This window comes from Acomys russatus, chromosome 14 (assembly GCF_903995435.1).
Source record: "Acomys russatus chromosome 14, mAcoRus1.1, whole genome shotgun sequence".
Taxonomy (NCBI): domain Eukaryota; kingdom Metazoa; phylum Chordata; class Mammalia; order Rodentia; family Muridae; genus Acomys; species Acomys russatus.
The window spans coordinates 57,655,571-57,677,155 of record NC_067150.1 but is presented as its reverse complement, the minus strand read 5'-3'; the positions used below and the strand labels follow the sequence as shown (position 1 = coordinate 57,677,155).

Here is a 21,585-nt window from a genome sequence, read left to right as displayed (position 1 = left end):
TTTCTTTTAAGATTTACTTATTTATTATGTATACAGTGCTCTGCCTGCATGTAACACCTGCAGGCCAGAAGAAGGCATCAGATCACATTACAGATGGCTGTGAGCCACCATGTGGTTGCTGGGAATTGCAATCAGGACCTCTGGGAGAGCAGACAGTGCTCTTTACCTCTGAGCATCTCTCCAGGCCTTTAAATCTTATTTTAGGGGGGAAAAGTTCGGATTTTTGTCCTGACCATCCCCTAACCTTTCTTTTAAATTCTATACAAAAAGAGTTTTGTGTAGAAATTCTTTTGTCCTTATTGCACTCAATTCTTCTGTACAAAAGGTATACATAAAAAAAAATTTTATTAAATGAAAAAAATCAAGCTATAATTACTAAATGGATACACCAAGTTTCTTACAACACAGAGAAAACAAAAGCCCAGAGTCTAAGGAAATGTGGAGAGGGCATCAAACATTATAGCAATTCCTAACGGTTCTTTCTCCCTTCTGGAAGGGGAAAATGGGTACTGCCCTGAAAGCTGCTGTGGTCACTGAGCATCCTTCAAACCTGACTAAAAGAGAGCAGGGATAGGGTCCTACTTCTGATTTTCTAGACACAGACAAAGATAACAAAATTCTTCTACGTGACTGCTTCAGATAGCCCCCCTGAAAAAAGGAACTCAACTAAATCAATCATTTAGAATGAAACAGAAACAGAAACAGAGAGTAGAAGGTTCCATGACAATCAGGGCTACATAGTGAAACTCTGTCTCAAAACAAAATAATAACCAAACAAAACTTAAGAATGAAGTCACATGAGTATAAGTAGCGAAGCCTAAGACACCTAAGTGGCACAAGTCAAATCACTATTACAGTGTGAGGTCCTGCTAACAGTTTTACTGTAAAGCATGATGGCCACGAACCCAGGCAGCAGACTGAGCAGGAGCAGGCAGTGAGTACAGCAGGGAGGGTCCTGCTTATAAGCTGCCTTTGGCTGGCACCAGGCAACTTGACCAGTAAACTATTCCTCTCATTGATTTAAAAACGACAAGAAAAACAGCCTCACGCAAGTGATAAGGCTGGCTCTGCTGTGCCTACCTTGTTTTTCTAAGTAAGAAGACCGATGTCACTTACCCACTTTGCCTCTGGGAACCCAAAGTGTGAAGACATGCCACGTAAAGGGTAATTGTAAGTCTTCGCTTAGCACAGCCTGGATGCTGCATCTCTAACACTTTCCCAGGCAAAAACATGATGTATTTGATGGGGGAATGGTGACCCCTTTATTTCACATGCTTTTAAACCATCATAAAAAAAAATTAGACTAAAATGTTACCTAAAGAGCAGAGTTCATGCATCTCCTTTACAGCCTCCACTTACTGTACCATGACAGAGCATCATTTACATTAAAAAAAAAAAAAAAACTGTCTTTCCAAAGGTTTTGTTTTTTAAAGAGCCCAGAGAGAAGGGATCAAAAATCTTTTCAAATATTTTTTTGAGTTATGATGTAATTACATCATTTCCCCCTTCCCTTTTCTCCCTCCAGCTATCTGATACCCTCTCTTGTTCTCTTTCAAATTCATGGCCTCTTTTTCTTTCTTTGTCTAGGGCTGAGGCTTTGTGAGCTTTCCCCCATTAACAGCCTTTTTTAAAAACTGAAAGTAGAAAACAACTAAGAGCTCTCCTTACCTTCCATTGATAGCACCCGGAAGTCACCCCAGTTGATGCTAGTCCATATCCTTTCCCTCCACTGCCATGAGTTAAAATCTGTCCATTTTCCACAATGCAACACTGAGCTTTCTCTGGATCAAAAGAGACTTCTTGAATGGGGAGATTTTCATCCTCTTCCTCCAACTCTCCCTGCTTCTACCAGAAAGGAGGCTGGGTCAGGGTTTGGAAGTAAACAGATCTCTAACACATTGCTGTGCAAGGCAGTAGGAATGCAACGTCTATAAAGAGCGTATTGTCCATTTAGGGTACACGGAGACTAATCAAGTCATTTACATAGTTAGACAGGAATCGAGGGTGACGCCAAGGTTTCTCACTTCAGTAATAACTGGGAACTAGGGAAGCAACAGAATGTGATGGGGCTGAGGATGTTATTTTTTAACATACTAAAAGTATGAGATGTGAGCCGGGCGTGGTGGCGCTCGCCTTTAATCCCAGCACTCAGGAGGCAGAGGCAGGTGGATCGCTGTGAGTTCAAGGCCAGCCTCGTCTACACAGCTAGCCCAGGACAGCCAAGGCTACACAGGGAAACCCCGTCTCAAAAAAAAAAAAAAAAAGTATGAGAAGTGGTGAGTTAATAGAAGATAACATTTAAAACTTAGGCATCAATGGCATGGATAGCCAAATGAGGTTTCTTTGAATATGGAAAGGGGAGGAGGTGTGACAGTTGTGGGGGTGGGTTATAACTAGGTCACCCAATGAGCCAACAATTAAATAGAGAAAGAAAAACCTGTAAGAATGAAAGACCACCTTCTAATGTAGAAGAAAATCAGAAAAACTGAAATCGGGACAACTAACCTAAGAATGTCAGTGCAGGATGAAGTAGAATCCTATTTGGAAGGTAAGTCAGTGTAGTCTCACGGCTACAAGGACAGGTACACAGGAGAACCAAGTGAGATATGGACAAAAATGCAAACATTGGCCCTCTATACCCCAGGTTCTACATCAAGGATTCAAGTAATCACAGATTGGAAATGTATTTTTTTTTAACATGGGAAAAATGTTTATTCTAACATGTAAACACTATCACCAAAGTAAACTTGGCACCACTCAGACACCCAACAGCTTTGTGTGACTCTTTTTTATTATTACTATTATTATTATTTATTAATTAATTAATTTGGATTACAACTCAATTGTTATCCCATCACTTGTATCCTCCCGTTCCTTCCTCCCTCCCGCTTTCATCCTATTGGAAATGTAATTTTTAAGAGCCAACTGAATCTGTATGGACATGCTTAGACTCTTCTCATCAAATAGGAAATGTGGGATCATAACTCTTTATAAGAATTTATACTGTGTTATGTATTAGGGGATCTAGAAATTATTCAAAGCTTATGGAAGAATTGCATAAGTCACATACGAATACCATACCGTTTTATATACAGGACTTGAAGATCAACTGATCTGGACAAGCTTGGATTGTACTAGAACCATTATCCCTATAGATAATGAAGGATACTTTAAAGAATTTTGGCATCTTGCTGGATGATAAACAGAGTGAAGAGAAAGTAAGAAGTTGCTGACGTGTAGTTTACTTCTTTGAGATACTTAGCAAGAACAAGAGGGAAGAGTAAGAATAAGAAAACTATGCTTTGAGAGGTGAGAGTGAGAGAGAAGCACGAATGAAGACTGAGGTGAGAAGAAGCCAGTGGAAAGGACAAAACACACACACAGGATGCAGAGCAAACGCTACAGCAAGGCCCCTCATGGCAGGGCCTTCTAACCCGAGACGCAGACAGGCACTAGGGTGTCTACTTCTGGGGCCTAAAACCATCATTTTGGGGAAGAATCAATTACCTGCAATTTTATTTCTTGTTCTTTTTCCTTTATTTGAATAGCATGTTTGGCCTGAGCAATGGGAGTCTCCCACATACAATCCGATAGAAGGGAAAATAATCGTTCAACAACCTGGTTTATTGAAGGGAAAAGACAATAAAATTTATAAAAAGAAATGTTACACATTTTTATGAGATATCATATACTCTAATATTCAATGGAACATGAAGACTGATTACACTAATATACCACCATTACTACGCTTGTTCTATATGAAATACTTTTATTCTTAAAAGATCATCAGCTCACTACAAAATGACTTGGTTTTATGTCTCCTTTCTAGATACAGGAGTCTGTTTCAGTTTTCCTGTCTTTCATATTCCTGCCTCTCTAGAGACACAATCTACTAAAAAAAAAAATCTAGACTGCCCTTTCCTTTTAACTTTACATGTATTTTTTTTACTTCACAGCTTATTTTCTTCCCCTTCCTTAAGAACAAAGGATAAACAAAACAATCTCAGAAGTAGAAACTGTGATACTGAAGACAGACACATTTACAACTAGAGCCCTTAGTAACCCTCAGTTTCGGGTGAATCACATTGCAGATATCAAAGTATTTTCCGGCCAAGTGTGGTGGGGCGCACACCTTTAATCCCAGCACCTGGGAGACGGACACAGGTGGATTGATCTCTGTGAGTTCAAGGCCAGCCTGGTCTACAAAGAGAGTTCCAGGACAGCCAGGGCTATTCCACAGAGAAACTCTTGTCTCGAAAAACAAAAACAAAAACAACAACAACAAAAAACAAACCAAAAACAAAAACAAATTCCAGCAATTTAAAAAACACAAACCTGGGTCATCTGGTCATCTTCTACTCCAGATTCACAAGCGGGCAGCACAGCCTCAAGGACATGAAGAGCAAGGAGCCTCGTTCTTAAGTTACCAACTAGAGGAATTCCTGGGGACAGGCAACAGATAAGTCTTCTTGTTATCAACATGACTGGTATCTAGAGTTAAAATTAACTTTAAAAAATTTCCTAACAGTCTGGAGCTCCTAGCCCGATCCATATGCTCTGTCCTGCCAATCAGACACCATGTGTGGTCGGCACCACCATCTTAGATCTTGTTGGCGGTGGGAGTGCAAACTTGTACAATCACTTTGGAAATCAATCTGGTGCTTCCTCAGAAAACTGGGAATAGGGCTCCCTCAAGAACCAGCTATTCCACTCCTTGGAATATACCCGAGAGATGCTCCACCATACAACAAGGACATTTGCTCAACTATGTTCATAGCAGCCTTATTCATAATAGCCAGAATCTGGAAACAACCTAGATGTCCTTTAGTCGAAGAATGGATAAAGAAACTGTGGTACGTTTACACTATGGAATACTACTCAGCTATTAAAAACAAGGAAATCTTGAAATTTGCAGCTAAATGGATGGAACTAGAAATGATCATCCTGAGTGAGTTAACCCAGACCCAGAAAGATACACATGGTATACACTCCCTTATAATTGGATACCAGCCCAACATTGATATCCTCTGAGAGCTTTCACTCAGCATGGGATTGGGACAGATGCTGGGACTTGCTATTAGGACTCCAGGTGAGAGAGGTATGGGAGAATGGGGAGATAGAAGGACCCAGAAGGTCCTGAAACCCTACAAGAAGACCATCAAGGCTGGTGAATCTGTATCTAGGGGGGCCTGCACAAATTACTGTACCAACCAAGGACAATGCATGCAGTAAACCTAGACCCCCTATTCAGAACTAGCCAATGGACAGCACATTCTCCACAGCTGTGTGGAGAGCGGGGACTGACTCTGAAATGAACTTGGGTACCTCCTATTTGACCACTTCCTCTTGGTGGGGAGGGCACTCAGAGGAAGGGTAAGCAGGCTACCAGGATGAGACCTGATAGGCTGTGACCATATGGTGGGGGAGGAGGTCCCCTTCTGTCACAGGCCTAGGGAAGGGGAATAAGGTGAAAGAAAGACAGAAGGGGGGGCGGGATGGGAAGATACAAGGGAGAGGATAACAATTGAGATGTAATCTGAATACATTATTTAAATAATAAAAAAGCAAAAAAAAAAGAAAAAAGAAAAAAGATAAATTTCCTAAGGCTATGAAGCAGTTTATAAAAGAAACAGACCTACATTCTAACTTACTGTCACATGAATTCTGGACCCAATCTATGCCTGTTGGTATATATACATATTTCATGTACATGTTTCAATTTATGTCTTTTATTGGACAAACCCTACAACTACATGAGTCAGAGGCAGAATACGCGTATCATGTATATTAATCCTAAATTTGGAGTCTCAATTTATAACTCAGTTTAGTGAGGAAATAGAGGTTCGGAGGGTATAATAATTTGACCAAAACTCTTTCAGTAGGAGAATTTCTTAAAAGTCTGTGAGCATCTAAAGCCCATACAGATGGTCTCATTCCCTTGCTCCAGTCCATGTCCATTTCAGAGCGTGGCAGGTTTTTGGTTTTTGCGTTTTCATACACGTATGTATTATGTGTTGATCACAGCCCCCTTCAGTGCCCAGTAAGCAGTTTGTACATTTCTAAAATTAGACAAGGCAGGAACAAAATTTTGGTATGTAAATATTTATTCTTCTAATAGATATAACCTAATAAAATATCTCTTACTTTATGCTTTAAAAACATGATATAAACTTCACATCATTAAAGGAAGCTGTAAATTATACTAGTTAATAAATACTGAGGCATATTGAGAACGTAAACACATATAATAACCCATAACATGGAATACTATCTTATGATTTTGCATGTTTCAAACTCATTAGGGAGGGATATTGAAAGAACTTCTAGAAAGCATAGTCACAATGAACTATATACCTAAATGGCCAAATTTTAATTTTTGTTACATATATTTTATCAAAACTGTGGGTAGCAAAAGACCATCAGTAACCTGTATAAGATTACGAGACTTTTAGGCTGGAACTAGGAATTAAGCTTAGTATACAGAACTGACATAGATACCATAAAAATAGAAGTCACAATCAAGGCAGCTGAAACACATCATGATAGAGGGGACAAATTCAGATCTGACCTGACAACCTAAAATATAAGGTCAGACTCATAGTAAATTATATACTATGAACTTCTCCACTTATTTTTAGTACACGTTATAATCTGAACAAATAGGGCCAAATTCTCTAGAGTAAACCATAATTTCTCCAGCAACACTTGGCATTATTAGTTCTTTACCAATTGTTATCCCTGAAATTGGCATTTTCTATCAATTAATAATCAAAAATCAAAGAAGTCTTGAAATCAAGATCATGTGCCCAGAGTTATTAAAATTCTAGCATCACCTTAATAATATGCGTGCAACATACAAGAACCCTCCACACACAGGCAGCTGACGTACCTGAAGAGCACTTCTGAGACGCTATGTTTAGAAGCACCTCTGTCCATTTGGGGGAAGCCATTTTTGATTGAATTGCTTTTGAAGACACAACTCTGCGAAGGAAAACTAAAAAATCCCCTAGATGGAGTTCAGCCGCATGTTGTTTCCTAAGAGTAGCTGAGAGGTAAAGAGACAAATTTACATTTTAACTGCAAGGCAGCAGGATAAAGTTTGCCAGCTTACAATTTGATTGCATTAAGCACAAATCTCATCCATAGTCTAGGTTTTCAATATGCTACCAATTTCTGAAAACTAGAGAATGGGAAAAGGTAAAAATTTAAATGAACCCTAATAACCCAAAATATGTGGATGAGAAGGGTGACTGGTTTTGGAATCCCCTAGGGGATGCACCTTTAGGTGTGTTTGTAAGGATGTTGCCAGAAGTGTCACTGAGGGAAGACCCACCCTAAATGTGGGCGGCACTGATCCCAAAGCCGAGGGTCTCGCTCCGCCTCCTGCAGATGTGATGGTGTGACTGTCAATGTCCTGTTTTCCCAGCATGATGGGCTACAACCTCAAACTAGAACTCAAAAAATTTTCTTACCTTAGGAGTTGCTTACCAGGTATTTGGACCCTAGTCCTAGCATAGTATACTTGTACTCATTCTTCGTTAAGAATTACTATTTCAAAAAGCAATGTATAGTTAGCCAAGCCTAGAGTTCCATATATAGAATTTTGGGGAAGATGGTCTGCAAACCCTTTAAAGGTATTACATGTATTTGACTAGGAAGAAAGTTCATGACTTTTAATACACTTTGAAAAACAAACAAAAAAAACCCCAAACTATGCTTCTTGCTTTCCTGCCTAATCTCTAAGTATCATATCTCTATTTAAAAAAAAAAAAAAAAAAATCTTAGCTGGGTGCAGTTGCACACACCTGCAATCCCAATACTCTAGGAGGCAGGGGCAGATGGATCTTTGTGAGTTTGAGGCCAGCGTGGTCTATAAAGTGGGTTCAGGAGAACCAAAGCTACACAGAGAAACCCTGTCTTGAATGCCCCTCCCCAAATCCTACAATGAGGTGGCTCAGGGGATCGGAGCACTTGCTGCCAACCCTAACGGCCCTCATGGTGGTCATGGTAGGAGGAGAGAAATTACTCTCCCAAGTTGTCTCCTGACCGCCACACGCATGCAGTAGCTTGCAAGCTTTCCCCTTACCTGCCAACAAAATGAATAAATTAAACAAAAATTTAAAAACTTTATGGTCTCACATTCTAGAACTGAGTCTGGTACACTAGGAGCCACCTCCATGTATCTGTCCTTCCAAACAATCCTGCCCGAACGAGTATTCTCACTTTCCAGACCAACATCAGCACCAGACTTTCTCCTAAAACTGCTCTCATTGCTTCCCTCTATCCTACGCACATCGAGGCCCTAAAAATGTATGAAAAAGGAAAACAATGTAAACAGAGCACCAAAGTTGATCCCTTCCTGCTTTCTGACTTTGAAGCCACACAGAACCACTATCCTTATGGTGCACATGCACGTGTGCGCACACACACTCAGACACACACACACACTCAGACACAATTCCCTTTCACATTTGCTTATCCTGGGACAGCAGCACGCAGAGAAGGACTAGAATGGGTGCCAGGAAGTCAGCAGAACAGAATGCCAGCTCTCAAGAAGAACACAACATGAACATATGTAACAATCTGGAGACAAGAATCTACAATGCTACTTGCAGAGAGCTTTTGGAATGCCACATTAACAAATACACTGGAATTTCTTATCTTAGCCATTCTGAAGGGTATAAGATGGAATCTCAGTGTCATTTTGATTTGCATTTCTCTGATGACTAAGGAGGTTGAGCATTTCTTTAAGTGTTTCTCAGCCATGTGATACTCCTCTGTTGAGAATTCTGTTTAGTTCTAAGCCCCATTTCTCAATTGGGTTATTTGGTTTGGTGGTGTTTAGCTTCTTGAGTTCTTTATATATTTTGGATATTAGACCTTTGTCAGATGTAGGGTTGGTGAAGATCTTTTCCCAGTCTGTAGGCTGTCGCTTTGTTCTCTTGACAGTGTCTCCTGCCTTACAGAAGCTTCTCAGCCTCATGAGGCTCCATTTGTTAATTGTTGACCTTAAGGCCTGGGCTGTTGGTGTTCTGTTCAGGAAGTTGTCTCCTGTGCCAATGTGTTCCAGGCTCTTTCCCACTTTTTCCTCTAACCGGTTTAATGTCTCTGGTTTTATGTTGAGGTCTTTAATCCACTTGGACTTGAGTTTTGTACATGGTGACAAATATGGGTCTAATTGCATTTTTCTACATGTAGACATCCAGTTAGACCAGCACCATTTGTTGAAGATGCTATTGTTTTTCCATTGAATAGATTTGGCTTCTTTGTCAAAAAATCAAGTGACCAAATGTGTGTGGTTTTATCTCTGGGTCTTCAATTCGATTCCACTGATCCACCAGCTATTTTAATTACTGTTGTTCTATAGCACAGCTTGAGATCAGGTATGGAGATTCCTCCAGAGGATCTTTTATTGTATAGGATTGTTTTTGCTATTCTGGGCTTTTTGTTTCTCCATATTAAACACTCCTTCACTGCTGGTGGGAAATGCAAACTAGTACAACCACTTTGGAAATCTATCTGGTGCTTTCTCAGAAAAACGGGAATAGGGCTTCCTCAAGACCCAGAGATTCCACCCCTTGGACTATACCCAGAAAATGCTCCACCACACAACAGGTTCATATGCTCAACCATGTTCATAGCTGCCTTGTTCATAACAGCCAGAACATGGAAACAGCCTAAGTGTCCCTCAGTAGAAGAAGAGATAAAGAAACTGTGGTACATTTACATGATGGAATACTACTCAGCTATTAAAAACAAGGAATTCCCGAAATTGGTGGACAAATGAATTGAACTAGAAATTATCATAATGAGTAAGTTCACCCAGAAGCAAAAAGAGTTAAATGGTATATACTCACTTATATCAAGAAAATAGCCCAAGGGGCATGTCCCATGAAAGTCTTCACATACCAGGAAAGTGGGTCAGAGGGGAGGACATCCTATTGGGACTTTAGGTGAGAGAAGCATGGGAGAATAGGGAAATAGAAGGATCCAGGGGGTCCTAGAAACCTTCAAGAAGAACATTATGATGCGCGGATCTGGGTCCAGGGGTCCTGCTCAAACTATGTCATCAGCCAAGGACATTATAGGCAGTAAACTCAAACCCTTACCCAGATCTAGCCGATGGACAGGATATTCTCCACCGTTGAGTGCAGAATGGGGTCTGACTTTCATGCAAACTCTGGTGCCCCATTTTGACCACGCCCCCTGGATGGGGAGACCTGATGGCACTCAGAGGAAGGATAGCAGGCTACCAAGAAAAGACTTTATACCCTATGAGCATATACAGGGGGAGGAGGTCCCCCTCAGTCACAGACATAGGGGAGGAGAGTAGGGGGAAAGCGGGAGGGAGGGAGGAATGGGAGGATACAAGGGATGGGATAACAACTGAGATGTAATATGAATACATTAGTAAAATATTAAAAAAAACAAATACAGAGAAGACTTGTAAAAGGAGACCTCTGGGAAGGGACACATACACTGACAACAGAAAACCTTCACAGGAAGTTATCTGTTTGCTGAGGTGAGTGAATAAGACTATGACAGAACTGAACTGCTGGGAAGCTGGGGAGGAAATTAAGAGCTACTTCTTTACATTTCCTCCAAACGGCACTTTGTCTCTATTATAAAACAGTTTTAATAATATTAATTCAAAAAATCCATAAGTATCAGTCTCTCCTGTGCACCTCTGTCTCTCATTTGATGCCTGCTCCTGTACATCTCAAGAGTCAATATTCTTCTAGGAAGCCTTCTTTTACCCCTTGTATAATGTATGGACTCTATCTCCTGCCTCCAGCAAGTATTTCTAGAACAAATTAGAGCCAAATGTGGTGGTGCATATCTGTACTCCTGGCACTCAGGAAAGAAGGGGTGAGGAAGATCATAACTTCAAGGCCACTTTGGGCTCAGAGACCTCAAATATAAAGCTGTCTGATACAACTGGATGATACAATCCTATGCTTGAAATAAAGGTTACCCTCTCCTTTTAATGATGTGTTTTTGAAAGATTGGGGGTTCTTCACACCTAAGCAGCCTGATTCTGAATGATTGGCCACTGATGATTATAGAGTTGGTCTCTCTCCCAGACATTTTCAAAACTGGGCCCTATCTCTAGGACAACTAGAGGGCAACAAACACGGGCTTCATCTGCTGTTAAACATGCCAAGACTCAGTCATGGAAAAACTGTCTTTTTTTTTTTTTTTTTTAAACTGGATATTGAAGGATCCCAATTTGGGGAGGGGGAAAAGGATGGGGCACTGCCGTGTAGGCCTCGCTGCCCTGGAATTCATGTTCTTCTCTGACCTAGCCTCTATGGTGGAAATTCTAGGCATGTGCCAGGACATCCAGCTAAGGATCCAATTATCTAGGGGCTTTATGGTTGAAAAGTAACTATAATTCTTTCCTGTTGTCTGTATGTGCAGTACACAGCACAAACTGGCAAGAATCTGGTACTTTAACAGCACTTTATCCCACAGTGAATCTCAGAAAAGCAGAAAGAGGCAGGGACGCTTTGGTTTTACTGATCATTTTGTAAGTCTGCCTAAGCTCTCTGTGTAAAGATAACTCTATACACAACTAAGGGGGGAAATCATGCCACTGGCTTAGGCTGGAAAACTAAAAGGCTAGTCCTTGGTCAGACCCACACATTCTGACATAAGAAATTCAGAGGAAGTTTCTTGTATATAACCCTATGGTCTATGACAAGAGAAACAATGCATTATCACTTTGCTTCTGTTTGGTATATTCTCTCTAATTCCCCCATATAAGTCAACAATATTAATGTGGTCTAAATGCCATTTAATTACAAATATATCTATTAAACTATTAAATATTAACAATCACAAAACTTTCATTATGTGCCAGATAATGTTCTGTGTTTACATATATGAAGTTACTTAGTCTTCAAAACAATCTGTACAAGTTGGCTCTATAATTACCCTTATTTTACAGATAACAGAACTAGAGCAAAGGATGGTGACAAGCTTGCTCTTTTCTATCTATCCATCTAACCCTGAAGGGACTTTTAAAGGGTTCCTGGAGTTATTGTGAGACTGAGACATGGTAACTCACAATCTTTTTGCAATAATGACCAATTTTAGACCTTTATTCCCATAATTACATTAATGACACAGGCAGGAGTTCTATTGCTTCAGGCATAAATTCTACTGTAAACAAGTACTTTAGTTTCATTCTTATGGCTGTGATGAGACACCTTTGCAAAAGTGAAAGCCACTGCTCTCTGCTCTGAAGCTCCTGCTGCTGTGGCTTCTCTGACCTCATGTGCTTAACCTGGAACTGTGAGCCAAATAAACCTCTCTCCCCTAAGTTCTTTTTGTCAAGATACTTTACTACAACTGCAAAGAAACTAAAAAAACATGTTCACTATAAAACAAAATGATGTACTAGCAACAAAAAATTACACTTGCCAAGTGTAAAGGAGAATTCTGTTAGCTCAATTCTTCTGATTATAACCCAGTTCTTACTTATCAAAGCCCCTACTCTCAGGGAACCATTCAGGTCAGGACTGTGGTTGGAGGAGGTTTGTTAGAATCACACAACTCAGAAAAACATCCTCTTTTTTGTTTTGTTTTCTTTTTTTGTTTGTTTTTCAAGACATGGTCTTTTCGTGCCCAGCTCTCAGAAAACATCCTAGCCTCTCCCTATACAGCCTGGAGAAACCGATCACCACAGCTTAGGTCCCTAGAGCGGAGCCTCTACCTAGAGAGGGAGCAGCAGCATGAGGCAGCATCAGAGTGAACAGAGCCCAGGCGCTCAGGCAGAAGCTCACCCACGCCATGCAGAGAGTGAAAATCTTTCTATACACAACAGAAAGAAGCCGATCTTCATATCCTGTGCACACTGTGACTCAGCAAGTATCACGTGTGACAAGGAAAGACAAAAGCTGTACTACCTCTGAAATCTTTCTTCTCAGTTTCTCCACTAGAGTCAACTTTTTCTTCTTCTTCTTCTTCACCCTCGTCTTCTCCAAAAGAGGCCATAAACAGTACACCAGTTTGGGACAACAGATTCTTCAATTGACTACACAGTAGATCCAACAAGGACTGAACTACTTTGGGGCTCAGTTTATCAGCATAGGTTCTATGTGGAAAAAAGGAAAAATTAAGTAACGAGAGCACAAAAATGGACAAACAAGGCAGGAAAAACAGGCCCCATACAGTTCTGCCAAGATCTTTGTGATATTTACCCAGTAGTGATGGCTAGAATCTGTAGCAACCTTGTACTGGCCACTTTCAGAGCTGTGCTAAGCTGGGAAACACCGGTCTTTGGCAACAATTGCAGGGGTTGTCCTAACATGGTGTCTGTACCACATAACTGTGACAATACATTCAGCAGACCAGTGGAAATTGCCAAAGAAACATCTACTGGCTGATAATGAACACTGAGGGCAAAAACTGTAACCAAAAGAAGACGTTGTTGGGCTTCTGAAAAAAAAAAAAATACAGAAAAAGAAAGGACAGTTGAGAATCTCTTTAAAATTAAATATTTACTAAAATAAACTTCTCCAACTATAAATGATAATATAAAGTAGTATTCAATTTTTAAGTATTATGCTCTTTATCTGTCAGTTGGTCTGATAATGTTAAACATAAAATAGAGATGATTCTCTACCATTACCTGAGGCCAAAAATGTACATCCTTCGTCTTTATTCTCAGGAAGCTACTCACCAATGTGATGCTTATTTGCTTGAAGGGCTCTCTCTAGAGTAGCAGACAACTGTTGATAAATCTTATGGACAGCCACCTGGATTTCAATCTGAATATTTCTTTTAGCTGCTCTGATCCCGTCCTAAATTATACAGAAGTACTTTTAAAATGATAATACCTTTTTACAAAAAAAAAAAAAGAAGAAGAAGAAGAAGGAGGAGGAGGAAGAGGAGGAGGAGGAGAAGTAGTAGTAACATTTTAGCCTCAGCCTATGCTAGAATCCTATGGTATTAATCATTCACTAAATTACAGCATATGAAAGGTTTATAACAAAATTAGTTTAAAATAACTGGTAGTTTTTGATTCTGAGTATTATTCCCTCCTTCTAAAGCAATTTTGCCTATCTAAATAAAAGACATAAAAATAATAGTTTACAAGTGCCAGGTAAGGTGGCACATGCCTTTAAGGCCAGCGCTTGAGAAACAGAGGCATGCAGCTCTAAGTGAGTTTGAGGCAGCCTGGTAAATAGTGAGTTTCAGGATAGCCAGGGATGTAGAGAAAGATCCTGTTGCAAAAATAAAAAAAACAAAAAACAAACACAACAACAACAACAAAAAAGTTGTTTACAAAATTAAAAAGGAAAACAAAGTAGGTAAAATAATAAAGCCTAAAATGTTAAGTATTAAAACTCATCTTTGCAAAGTCTAATTCCTATCTAGCTATGGATTAATAGAGCTGAGCCAGCAAAGACTCCAAAAGCATAATATACGATCACTCACCTAATTCCAACTGAATGATGTATAAACTTAAACAGACAATGACAGACCTTAAAGGTAAGTTATAAGCTTTCAGAATTTTAACCTCAGTCATATACATGACCAAGTTCCACATTATCCACCTGGCTCTGTAAAAACATGAAGAACTGAATACAGAACAAGATGTCACTCATATCCCTTACCTGATAGTGATGCAATCGCCCGTTCTCGCCTTTGGCTCCTGTGTGTCCAACAGTGCCTAAACCGAAACACCCTGCTAGAAACTGCAGTCTCACAGATGTGAGCAGGGTGGACGACTGAAAGCCTGAACTTGACCTGCTTCCTGTCAGTAAGATGCTACCCTTTTCCTCCATGCCAGACAATAGAGTGAGGATCTGGTGAAGTGCCTCCAAACGAAGCTTCAAGGAAAAACATTTGAGAGTTGGTCACTAAACTCAAACATAAACAGTTCTGTATGCCACGTGTAATATGTTATCTAGGACAAAGAAAGTCTAACGTTTTCTAGAAATCTATTCAAATAAACATTTTATTATTACTGTTTATTAAATCAAGATGCATCTAAAGCCTGTCTAAGGACATTTTAATATAAAAGAATATACATACATTGGGAAGAGTAGATTTGGGTTGGTTGGTACTGAGAACTGAACTCAGGATTTAAAGTGCTCTACTGCTAAATAATATACCCCAAATTCCTAAAGTACTAAATGGAGACAAGGTGTCAAGGCCAGCCTCTTTCACATGGTGGATAGTCTTAAGAAAGTCAATGGACTCTTTTTTTGTTGTTGGGTTTGTTGTTTTCCTAGACAAGCTTTCTTTGTGTAGCCTTGGCTGCCCTGGACTCACTTTGTAGACCAGGCTGGCCTTGAACTCACAGAGATCCACCTGCCTCTGCCTCCCAAGTGCTGGGATTGGAGATTACAGGTGTGTGCTAGCCCATCCACTAAAGTCAATGAACTTCATGAGTCTCAGTTTCTTCAGATGGAAAATAAGATTAATAGTTCAGTATCTAACCTACTCAGAGAGCTACTATAAAGTGCACAAGATGCACATGAAGGAGCACAAAGCTGCATAGCTTCCTAAGTACGAGACAGGTTATGTAGAATTATGTCCCCCCCCCTTTGTAGCTCTAGAATCAGAAGTCCTTCTCCATGGTTTGTCCAAGGCTCACTTAAGTTTTGACTCTATCTTCTCTACCCACTATTAAGACTACTCACTGCCTCCGTGGCTCAGCCCACCCTTCTTTGAAAAATAAAAAAAAATGAATTTCTACTTTAAAAATTAAATTTACAGAAAGTTGTAAAGAAGGTTTTTATGCGGAGCAGTAATATCAATAGTAATGATCATGATCATAAAATCAAAGAACTGATGATCAACTCTGAAAACTGCTGAGGATGCTTTACATCCAGTTGAGATTAACTGCCTGATTGTTTAACTGAGTTTTAGGACTCATTTTACTTTATGTGTACATGCCTGAGTGTATGTATGTGCACCTTGTGCATACAGGTACCCAGGGAGGCCAAAAGAGGCCATCATGTTTCTTTGGACTGGAGTTATAGGCAGTTTAGAGCCATCTGAGGGACTGAGGGAGGTATTGGCACCATAACAGGGATCCACCACAGTATGTGCTCTTAATCACTAAGCTCTCCTCTAGCTCCCAGTTAGATCAGAGGCCAAGCAGAGCTATATGGGGAGATTCTATCTCAAGAGGAAAACAGAGGGTGGAGAAGGAGGAAAAAGAACAACAAAAGACAGATTAGATTAGATTCTCACAGTAATGATTACTACAGTAAAGATAAGCAAAAATTGGATTAAAAAGTCAACCCCAGGACTAGGAAAATGGGCAAAACTATTTGCTGTACGAGTATGGTGAGCTGAGTTTGGTCCTCCAGCACCCATGTTGAGAGCAGGCCCAGCCGTGTGGGTCTGTAACCCTTACACTGGAGGACAGGAACAGTGAATCCTATGAGCTCACTGGACAACTAGCCTAGCCAAACAGAGGCTCAGTAAGCAATACAGCAGACAGCAACAGAAAACAATGCCTGACTTCTTGCTTTGGCCGCCGCATATGCATGCCTGGGCTCACATTCTCACACACAAATCCATCTCACTAGTGTGTGCACATTTTTCTTTCCTCTTTGATAAGTGATGCAAAAATTGTTTTAAAAGAAATTTTTTAGCATTTATCAGTAAATATTTGCTTTGCATGTCTATTTTATATAACTATATACTCAAAATTGAGTAAAAATTTCTTAGGTAAAAAAGGATCATGAATGGAAATTGCTCAAGAAGCCCTGAGGTAAGACTGCATTAATCTGTAATAGCACACAGTCTTCATTTTTCATGATCAGGACATGATGAAGTACTCTTCATGTTCTATGAATGTTCCTAAATTTAGAATTGCCTTCACCACCGTCATTAACTAGACTAAAGCTGGGGATTTGGAGAAGACAGCTACAGGGTTCAGTACTGTCATGTTATATCACGGACACATGATATCCACATGACGACTAGTAATCTTAATCATGATTGCTTAAAGTTCTATATGCCAGATTTCTAACATCATTCTTTTTTTTTTTTTCTCCTTCCCCTACCCTGTTAGAAGTAAGTCACTAAGTCCAGCCCACTAACAAGGAAAGAATTTAAGTTCTTTTTAAAAAAAATTTTTTTTAATTAATTTATTCTTGTTACATCTCAATGGTTATCCCATCCCTTGTATCCTCCCATTCTTCCCTCCCTCCCATTTTCCCCTCCCCTATGACTGTCCTGAGGGGGATTTCCTCCCCCTGTATATGCTCATAGGGTATCAAGTCTCTTCTTGGCAACCTGCTGTCCTTCCTCTGAGTGCCACCAGGTCTCCCCCTCCAGGGGACATGGTCAAATATGAGGCACCAGAGTACGTGTGAAAGTCATAACCCTCTCCACTCAACTGTGGAGACTGTTCTGACCATTGGCTAGATCTGCGTAGGGGTTTAAAGTTTACCGCCTGTATTGTCCTTGGCTGGTGCCTTAGTTTGAGTGGGACCCCTGGGCCCAAATCTGCCTATCATAATGTTCTTCTTGTAGGTTTCTAGGACCCTCTGGATCCTTCTACTTTGCTATTCTCCCATGCGTCTCTCATCTAGAGTACCAATAGGATGTCCTCCCCTCTGTCCCAGTTTCCTGGTAAGTGAAGGCTTTCATGGGACATTTAATTTAAGTTATTTTTCTTTTACTTTTTCTTTTTCTTTGAGACAGGGTTTCTCTGTCTAACAGTCCTGGCTGATCTGGAACCCATTTTGTGGACTAGGCTGGCCTCAATCGACCTCACAGAGATCCACCTACCTCTGCCTCCCAAGTGCTGGGAATAAAGGTGTGCACCACTACAGCCAACAAGAATTTAATTTCTATTGGAGGAAGGAATGCAGAAGGTCTGTGGATATGTTAATGCAGTCATTAGTGTTTGGGCTCACTCTGTGACTGCGCAGACACCCTGGGTGTTCTAGTTTTCTCATGAATGTATTCTTCAGTGTGTCTTTACTGCAGCACCCACTATTGAAGGCACTTAATCGCTAGGTGTTTGCTCTCGCCTTCTTTTCGTTTCCTTTCTTTTTTCCCGTGCTTTTGTGATAGGGTTTCTCCTATGCAGCCCTAGCTGGCCTGGTACTGACTATATAGCCTAGACTAGCCTCAAACTCACAGCAATCCCTGTGTCACCTTCCCTAGTACAGAATGGAAGCTGTGAGAGGCAGCCAATTTCAACCTCGCTTCTCTAAGAGGGAGGACTTAGGATTATTTTGTTCTACAAGATAAAAACTTTAAAATGTACTTTTTTATCTGGTTCAAATAATGCCATGCTTCTTTCATTAAGAAAATGACGTCTCCAGGCATGGTGGCGGCCACCTTTACTCCCAGCACTTGGGAGGCAGAGGCAGGTAAATCTCTGAGTTCCGAGGCCAGCCTGGTCTACAGAGTGAGTTTCATGACAGCCAAGGCTACACAATGAGAAAACCCTGTTTGAAGGAAAAAGGAAAGGAGGAGGAAAGGAATGAAAGAAAGGGGGGGAGGAAAAGAAAAGAAAGGACTGTCAGGTAGGGGGCTAAGAGGACAGCCCAATGGTTAAAGTACTTATTACACAAGCACAAAGACCTACATGTGGATCCCCAGTACCATAGAAAAGCTAAGCCTGGCGGCCTATGCCTACAACCCCAGCGCTGGGGGAGGAGGTGAGGCACAGAGTATAGCCAGAACAGAGAGTTCTAGAATCAGAAGGGACCTTGTCCCAAATAATAATAATAACAAAGCTGAGCCAGCAAGATGGCTCAGTAGATAAAGGTGTTTGCTGCCAAGACTGAGGACCAGAGTTCAATCCCCAGAACTCACATGGTAGAGGGAGAGAACTGACTCCTACAAGTTACCATCAGAGCCCCGTGGCACATGTACCATAGAGGAAATCCAATTTGACCTCTAGACTCCACAAATTCACACGGATCACATCCTCTCTCTTCTTCTCTCTCCCTCCCCCCCCCCCCCCCACACCCATACACACACAGAGGCAGTTATGAAAGAGAAGAAAGGGCACACCTTTTCACAGAATTATACATTCAGTGGTTCACTTTTGGTCTCCAGAGTCTCTTATAAAACAGTCAATATCAACAACTTACTTCTGCCCTGAGCTGTTGCTGTTCCATGGCAACGATGGAGGCCTGGGGACTTGTAGACATACTTTCTTCCGGCTCCTTAAAACCTGGGGCATTCCCCACATCTCCACTCACAAAGCTTACAACATTTTCAATCAGTGCATGGACTCCCAAAGACTTGGTAAGGTCAAAATCAGACTCAAAGGAGTAAGAGGAGTTGTAGAACCAATCTCTGGTATGTTTCAGGCGAGTCCAAGAGTCACTCAGAGATTCCAACTGACTATGCATAGGACCTATGTAAAAATGGGGGGAAAGTCATCAACAGAGATCAACAGAGAAGAGAACACATTCTCAAACCAGATGAGGGCTGAAGGCTACTCTATACTGACTGGTGAGAAATGGGTACTCAGGTTTGAACACATGCATGCATTTAGTGAATCTGGGCAAAATGCTTTGATTAAAAACAAAACAAAATAAATAAAAAAACAAAAAGTAGAGCAAAGGAAGAAAGTAAAGAGAAAGGTGTGTTGATGTATCAGTGTCTACGTAAGCACTTAAGCAACACACTACCACAAGAAAATAAAGGCAGAAGCTGCTCTCTAAGTGCTTAACCAAGAAGGCTTGGCAGTGTTACAGCACATCAGTACTCATGAGCGACAACAAACTGGGCGCTTAGAACTCTATTGGTAAAACACAATCAAAAAAGGATTTCATCTAATTTAACGTCATCACTGCAAAGCTAAGTCACAACTCCACAAAATGTCTACAAATCTGCAATGACACATTAGCAAAAGTGAATAAAGAAGGGCACGCGAACTTACACAAAGGAGACATACACATCACTTTTGGGCTTCGCTAACACAAGGACTCTCTTACTACCCCTGACAGGTGCATACTTATCTCGTTATAAAGCTCCTATATAAAGGGAGCAAAGTTTCACAAACAAGAACGTGTGGTACCTACTGTAAAACAGTAATGGTATTCTCAGCAGTACTGCATAGCTAAGTATTATTAGCGTGCTGATACCTTTTAAACATTTAAACAGAAAATTCTAACATGTTAGTGTGTAAGAACAACTTTCTACATTACATGCCAAGCTAGCTTTAAATAAAATATATTTGTACCCAACTTAGATACTCTGAATTTAAACATTCTTAGGGAGCTAAATTTGCTTAATTATAATTTTGGTTCATAATAAACCCTCTTATTATTGTTCTATGCATGGCCTACTTTTGTATTTATATGTTTATATAATTTTAATATAAATATAAAATTGACAAAAACTTGTATCAGTTTGTTTTTCCAACTCATCTTTTCCTATCTCCTTCTACCTAAATTTTTACTAGTTTGAAGCTTAGCTTATCCTTATCTTCTTTTCACTGCTATCAAAATTTTATCTTACATACTCTAAAGACAGATAGTGTTTACCTGCAGTCATGATATTGCATAGGTGTGTGCTGTGCACATGTGTGGGGTATGGACACATGTGTCGCTGGATGCTCCTGAATTTTTATCCACATGAATATAGATTTGACTTAGGCTGTCTTCCTAGATTATTCTCTATTTTACATGTTGTTGCAGGGTCTTGCTATGAACCTACTGCTCATCGTTTTGGTTAGTTAGCTATCCAGCTGTCTCTGCAAGGTGGGCTACCAGGCCCAACTGGCCTTCAGGTAGGCTCTGGGGATCCAACTCCAGTCCTTACATTTGCAAAGCAAGAACTCTGCTGATTCATCCACACAGCCCCAATTTTAGCCATTGTTTTACTTTCTAAAAGAAGTATTATTTCTGTAATCATTTTAGACATATTCTTTTCCTGCAATGTAATATTGCCTACATTAATCCAAATTACTATATATAGCCATGATTCATTTGTTTGGCTATTATCAATATTTTCCTCACGTAAGCATACTAACTTTCTGTATCAGGAATTCATTTTAAGGTACCCAACAGAACATACATGGGGAAAAAAACTGTATTTGTTGAATTATACCAGACAGGAAAGTCCGGCTGCAGAGGCAGAAACTCTACTATGCGTATACAGCCTGCTCTTCACTATTACACTGGCGCCAGCTAAATCTTAGGGCTTTAAAATCAGACATAGAAATGCATAATGGGAACTAATACTATGAACTATTAAATATCCCAGTAAAAATAATTCATATATGGAGAATATGTGGTTTAAGTACCTTTTATGTTTTCATCAAATATTCTTTTTCCAATGATGTATGTGTGTGTGTGTGTGTGTGTGTGTGTGTGTGTGTGTGTGTGTGTGTGTGTGTGTGTGCTGGGGATGGTAATGGGTATGTGATATTCATGGAGGAGTGAGTGCAGGCTAGCACATATCATGGCACACAAATGGAGGTCAAAGGACAACCTTGCATGTCTGTCCTTGCCTCCAGCTGTGTCTGCGCCAGGGCATCTTGTTGTTTGCTGCTGTGTGTACAGACTAGCTGGCATGAGCTTCAAGGTGGTCCTACCTTCCCTTCCTTCTTGCCATAAAGTGCTAGGATTATAAGCACACGGA

General features: G+C 40.4%; 1 protein-coding gene across 1 annotated transcript in view; it reads right to left on the bottom strand.

Moving 5' to 3' along the window:
* Herc1 (HECT and RLD domain containing E3 ubiquitin protein ligase family member 1) overlaps positions 1–21,585 on the bottom strand; it is a 161,019-nt gene that overhangs the window by 65,053 nt on the left and 74,381 nt on the right. The window contains exons 26-34 of the mRNA XM_051156694.1: positions 19,083–19,351; positions 14,625–14,840; positions 13,688–13,808; positions 13,206–13,443; positions 12,912–13,099; positions 6,890–7,045; positions 4,336–4,442; positions 3,508–3,618; positions 1,669–1,845 (exon numbers count right to left, since the gene is read on the bottom strand). Of these exons, the coding sequence (XP_051012651.1) occupies positions 1,669–1,845; positions 3,508–3,618; positions 4,336–4,442; positions 6,890–7,045; positions 12,912–13,099; positions 13,206–13,443; positions 13,688–13,808; positions 14,625–14,840; positions 19,083–19,351 (1,583 nt within the window). The remainder of the gene's footprint in view (positions 1–1,668; positions 1,846–3,507; positions 3,619–4,335; positions 4,443–6,889; positions 7,046–12,911; positions 13,100–13,205; positions 13,444–13,687; positions 13,809–14,624; positions 14,841–19,082; positions 19,352–21,585) is intronic.